The sequence below is a fragment of the Neodiprion lecontei genome, chromosome 6, assembly GCF_021901455.1.
Source record: "Neodiprion lecontei isolate iyNeoLeco1 chromosome 6, iyNeoLeco1.1, whole genome shotgun sequence".
Classification (NCBI taxonomy): domain Eukaryota; kingdom Metazoa; phylum Arthropoda; class Insecta; order Hymenoptera; family Diprionidae; genus Neodiprion; species Neodiprion lecontei.
Window position 1 is genome coordinate 15,700,373 of NC_060265.1, and position 6,677 is coordinate 15,707,049.

General features: G+C 34.8%; 1 protein-coding gene across 1 annotated transcript; it reads right to left on the bottom strand.

Moving 5' to 3' along the window:
• Nucleotides 1-5,491: 5,491 nt before the first annotated feature.
• LOC124295156 lies at nt 5,492-6,379 on the bottom strand. Its single transcript, XM_046744042.1, has one exon. It carries the CDS (start codon nt 6,377-6,379, stop codon nt 5,492-5,494), a length of 888 nt encoding a protein of 295 aa, XP_046599998.1.
• Between the last annotated feature and the right edge of the window lie 298 nt (nt 6,380-6,677).

Sequence of the window (6,677 nt, forward strand, 5' to 3'; positions counted from 1 at the left end):
CATACTGGCTCTGACTCTCAGCTTGTGGACATCTGGAGGAAGCAGCTCGTTGATGTTGATGAGCCCTTAGTGTTCCGGTGCTAAAGCTCTTGCTTCCTCCAAGAGAGTTTTGTCCAGGTCGCCGTTTGCAGCTTACGCCTCCTGGCCTTGGCTGCTATGGTGGATCGGACGAGGGCGTGCGAAGAAAGAGTGATAGCAAGAGGTGGTAGTCTGCTGTCACTGGTCGTGGTGGTTGAGACCGCATTTAACCTTCCCATCATCCTGACAGATGAGATATTCCTCCTGAGGATCGTTGGGTCAAGAGCCAGTAATGTGGTGTAGGTCAGTAGAGGAAGCGAGGTGGTGCTCAGGATTGAAGTTCTCAGGCTTACCTTTGTAACCCGGCGCTATTTTCTTGGTCTCTGCTGTGTATGTCTTAGCGTCAGCTTCAGCCATCTCTTTGTTTGGAGTCTACTGTTTTTCTTCCAATCATGGACCAGTCAGTAAACCGGAAGAGAGAGAGAGAGATAGATATAGATAGATGCTTTATTATGCCCTAGAAAACTTTGGGGCAAAATTGTAATTTTATAAAATAAATTTATAAATAGCATGAAAAATAATACCAATAATGCTGCAATGCGCTGTATGATAATAATATTATGTGATAGTAAAAGAAATAGATCAGTCGTAGAAACAGTGGTTAATTAGTGTAGTTTACAATAAAGGAAACTAATGAAACAAAATTAATGAAACAAAAAGAGGATAAAGATGAAGATGTAAGGTATGTGTGTATATATATATGTATGTATACATAAATATCGATAGAGACTTATTACTTGAGTGAAAACTGATCTAATTTAATCTGAAGTATATCTAAAACACTGTAGGTAGATTCCTCGGACGATAGTGAATGATTATATAATCGCTCTTTAAACTCAATAACAAAGGGTGAAGAAGTTATATTCGAGAGGAAGTGAATGCCATAGATACACGGCTGTAAGATGAAAGAAATCGCAATAAATATTGGTCCTATAGAGAGAAACATGGAAAGTATGAGCTGTTCCAAGACGTGATGAGTGGCGCGTAGTGTCATCTCGTGAAATGGAGGGAGGAGGGAGGGAGGGTGGGAGGAAGGGAGGGAGGGGGGAGGGAGGGAGAAAAGCGTTTATTAAAAATGTCCTGGAGCAATGTGCCCCCTAAGGACAACACAAATGCGCTGAACATGTACAGCTCACTATGAAAAAAAAAAAAAAAATAAAAAAAAAAAAAATAAAAAAAAAAAAAATAGGGACCGTGCTTCTAGACTTTTACGCCAACTAGTGGCAAGTATCCAAAGCAGTTGGGATCATGTATTTAACGTAAACATACGTGATTAACTTTTTAATAATTGTAAACAAAATATATTAAATTTTTTTTATTAATGTCAGCTTCGAGAAAAAATTGTTGTATTTTCGGATGTAATAATACATCACGTCAAGATCGTGGATTCGGTGTGGAAGTGAAATTTTATAAATTTCCAGAGAGCGTGTTAGTAGCCTCATGGAAAATAGTAAAACGTAAACAGTGGTTGAATGCAGTGAAAAATTACGTGTAAGTATAATATTAATTAAAATTTTAAAAAATGAACTGTAACATTCAGTAAAATTATTACATTTAAATGCGACGTATATGAAAATCGATCATTTTGTTGATGAAATTTCAAATATTTGTGACATTTATATTATAATTATGACTTACCTTTTTATTCTTTTCTTTGATTTCAGAGAAAATCCAAAAGACTGGGTACCAAATAAATATACGAGAATTTGTAGTACCCATTTTGTAAATAATGAAAAATCAGAGCATCCATTACATCCATCTTATGTTCCTTCGATTTTCCCTGGACGTAAAAATATAAAAAGAAACATTCAATCCTTAGAACGTTTCCAACGAGTCAGAAATCGTGAAACAAACACAGTCCACATCAATAAATGTATTGTCAGTGAAAAAAATAGAAATAATATAAGCTTTGAAAATACGATAGATACAGTAATGGAGCCAGGTGATGAAGAACATGCAAGTAGTGTTAAAGAACATCAGATCGAAATTCATGTTGAAACTGTTACGATGAAGCCTGTTCAACGGAGCATAAGTTGTCAAACAGAGATAGTCACAGACGAAGTTTATGAAGATTTGACATATTTTTTCTGTAATCTCAACTATAATAACGCTTTAAGCACGGCATCAGTACAGGTAAATATTCCAATAAAAAAAACACAAAATAAAATGTGTGAAGCTAAAATACCAATTCTAAAAAATGTTCAAGACTCGAGTTGTGATCCAATAGATATAGATCTTAGTAAATCTTGTCAAGGTTTTCATGGACTCCCTTCAATTAGTACCGACGAGGCAATGAGCAGCTTAACGGGTGTGACATTAGCAATTTTTTCATGGCTTTTAACTATGTTGCCAGAGTGTAAAGCCTCAAAAGTAGACAAAAAAACAAGTTTCCTGATAACATTAGTCAAATTGAAGACGGGTTTATCATTTACTGCATTGGCAGTACTTTTCAATATTCATCGAACTTCTGCACATAGGATATTTGTGAAACACATACAGCAGTTAAATATTTTGCTACAAAGTTTTATAGTTTGGCCATCAAAATCAACAATACGTGCATCTCTACCAGAATCTTTTAAGCGGCATTACCCAGACACGCGTGTGATAATTGATTGTACTGAAGTTTACACTGAAGTGCCACCAGAAGTTAGACAAAAAGTATTAATGTATTCTGAATATAAACATCATCATACTGTCAAGTTTATGGTGGGTTGTGCGCCACATGGATTTATAAGTTATGTCTCCAAATGTTATGGTGGCCGTGCTGGTGATTGCTTCATTACAAACGATTGTGGTTTAATTGATTTAATTGAGCCCCGTGACGTTGTTCTTGCCGACAAAGGATTTCCCCAGATTAAAACTCAAGTCGAAAATAAAAATGCTATTTTTATCATGCCTCCTTTTGGCCACAAAGATCAATTCACTCCTGAAGAAGTTGACGAAACATACAACATTGCTTCTGTGAGGATACATATAGAACGAGTAAATCAACGAATTAAGGACTTTAGAATTCTATCAAAAGTACCTAATTCATTATTTCCTCATATTGATGAAATTGTTTTTGTTATTTGTGCTTTGGTAAATGTACAGAAGCCATTGTTTAAAGAAAAATATGTTGACAAATAAAACTTTTTCAAACAATTGTAAAAACTGAATCAAATTTCTAATTGTATTGAATAAAAATGATTTAATTGTTTCTAAAAAGCAAAGGTTTTATTTCCTTAATTAATTTCACATTTAATGTTCATAATTTCTTTGTTTTATAATAACTCTGACAAGGTAAGTACAAGCTGATAAAAGATAAATATTTTTATATTATATTATTTGCTAGTAATTTTAAATATTTTTAACGAAGATAACATTTGTAGAACTATTCGTAATTAATTCGTACAAAAAATAATTTCTTTAAAAGATTTCTATAAATTTAAGATAATAATAAAAATAATCTTACGTAATTTGAAAATCTCAACAGTTTTAGAAATAACAACTACTATATAATTTTTTCAATATTGCCAAATTTATACTTATCTTTGATAATTAATCTTGCAATTTATAATTAACTATTCTTAAGATCAATTTAGTATCACATTTGGTCGATTGCAAAATTATTCTTTGGTCATTTTATTATTTATAGCTAAAAAGTAATGTACTAATGATAATCATAAATGTATTGTTACTCTGTAGAGTATTTGGAGTATAATTTTTGTATGTATTGGGTAAAATAAAACTGCTCAAGATGAGGTACTAAGTTCATCAATAATTGATTGTCACGTTGAATGGTAAATAACATACTACCTTTTGGCGAGTACACGTACAAATCACAAAACATTATATTAGTCACATACATCTGAAGTTGGACCTGCATGTTAATCGAATGCGTTGTACTTAAATGTAATCCATTCTCATCGACTTTTAGATATGGAACATTTGACTGGCTTGAATCAGCATCCCAAACAGGAATATTGCGACAACTATATGGACATTTAATGTCTATAAGTCGCTTTTGCCATACTTCATTCCCATAAACGAGGATTGCATCCGGAGAACAGCTTAGCCACGGTTGTTGCAGACTAATTATTACACCAACTTTAACAATCTGCCACTTTGGATCAACTACCTGTTGATACTCTTTTAGTGCTAAATCCTCATTGTTTTTTCCGTATGTCATCGCTGCATTTTTAATCATTTTTGGGTATAACATATCTGTCACAACTTTTTCAACATTAAAACGTTGACCTTTCAACCTGTATCCATTACTAGCAGTTATTCGTAGTGCTCGTTGTGCAAACCATTCACTGCTATTGGATTGTTGAATAGTTAAAATACTTAAATTTAATGCTGTCCTAGCATCACAACATATCTTTTTTTGATAGAATGTGTATATTTCCTTGGTAACCATAACTTCCTGACTAAATATTACATTCAAATTTTGCAATGTAAATATATCATTTACTACTTTTTTTGCTTTCTTCTCGAGGTCTTCTTTAGCTTTAATTTGTATCATTTCTAACATTGATCCTGCTGGTGTTATTACAATATCTTCTTTCTCTTCAAGCTCCAAGATTTTTCGAAGCGGTGTATTTTTCAAAGATTCAGGCATACTTGCTACTGTAAGTTTGATAGGTTTTAACTGAGTCATTTCAGCAGACAAAACTGGGAGAGGAAAGAGTTTAGACATCCTTTCACCTTTGTCGTACCCTAGTAATTGCTTTTGAGTAGGCTTACCCCATTGCTGAGAATGACTCGTTTTCGATGACGATGTTTCGGGAGAATTAACGCACATATATGTTTACACTTGCCCCCAAGACCAGCTTTACAGGTGCAAACCGCGTTACTAACGTGTCGGTTTGTATCAACCTGAAAATAATGATTCTATAATTATTCTTATAAATAAATAAAAAAATTTTCTAGCTTTCTAATTTTTATGTAATAAAAATTTATTTATTTTACTTTTATACGTACAGAAATTGTCACATCATAAAGATTTGATACACTTGTCTGTGGCACAACTTTACCGGTTATGACAGTTCTAATGTTATTCGTTTTTTCAACAACACCGTACACATGCTTTGCTTCGAATAATTTTTTGCCTTTTTCATCGTTCTGGCCATGTACAATATTATTAACTACAGGTTGAAATCCATATTTTATTATTTTCTCCATAGTTATAACTTTTTTTTAATGTTAATAAATGTTTGTTTTGATCCCACTATGTTCACCAATCAAACACCAGAGAGCGCTCGCTCCGACAGTCGTGCTGCCTCTATATTTCACGCACGATCCTTATAAAATAGTATAAAATAAAATAAGATAAAAATAGAATAAAATGAAATATAAATAAAATATAGTGTTATATAAACATACAACAATATATAGAAAATATCTAAATCAAATTTGCGCTTATTGAATAGAATTAAACAGTATTACTGGCCAAATATTCCCTAAGTTTTAGCCTAAAGACATTTACGGAAGATGATTCGCGAATTGAGGTAGGCAATGTGTTCCAGAGGACACAAGCCGATACAAGAAACGATCTTTGGTATACAGTTGTTCGGTGTAAAGGAACAAACAGATCCTTTGGGTCACCTCTAGTGAATCGGTGACGTATTGCTGACAAGAAAACCAACTCATCAGAGATATAACTAGGTGACCCGAGACTCATAGTATTGAACAGAAAAGTTCCCAACAGGTACTTTCGCCTATCAGCCAAATCAAGCCATCCAAGCATACGGTAGTATGGGCTGATATGCTCAGATTTGTGCACATCAAATACGAATCGCACGCAAGAATTGAGGGCGCGCTTTAGCTTAAGCTCCAGACCAGCTGTTAAATCGCAATAAACTAATGCACAGTAGTCGAAAAGAGGTAAAATTAGCGAGTTTACCAACGAGGACCGCAGGCGAGTTGGCAGAAGTTCTTTATTGGATTTTAATTGCCAAAGAGTATTATGCACTCTCCGCGAGATAAACAGCACGTGTTCCGACCAAGTCAGAGTATTGTTAATGATAACACCCAGATTCTTGGCCTGGACGACGTACGGGATAACCTCATCTTTAACCTGGATAGGAGGAACATACGATGATTCAATTGAGCTGCGGTACCGAGCACTGCTAATTATGAGTGCTTTCGTTTTAGAGATATTGAGTGATAGCATATTCTTCAGCATCCAGTCATGGTTCATCGCGACGTCCTCGTTAACTCTCTCCACAGCCTGAGGAAGCTCATCAGGATAACAATGTAAATATATCTGTAAGTCATCCGCATACATCATATGCTTACAGTGTTTCAGCGCGAGGGGCATATCCTTAATGAAAATAGAGAAGAGGAGAGGCCCTAGAACAGTACCCTGAGGTACACCGCATGAGACATCTTGCCATGAAGAGAGATTGCCGTCATGTCCTACAGTAGCCTGTTTTCTGTCGCATAGATAAGAGAGAAACCAATTCAAGGCCGAGCTAGATAATCCAAGGTCCGCAAGTTTAGTGACAAGGAGTGGATGGTTTACCATATCGAAAGCTTTTCTTAAATCGAAGAGGACAAGCACTGTGCATTTCCTATCATCGATGGCACGCCTTATATCGTCGGTGACCCTAATAAGT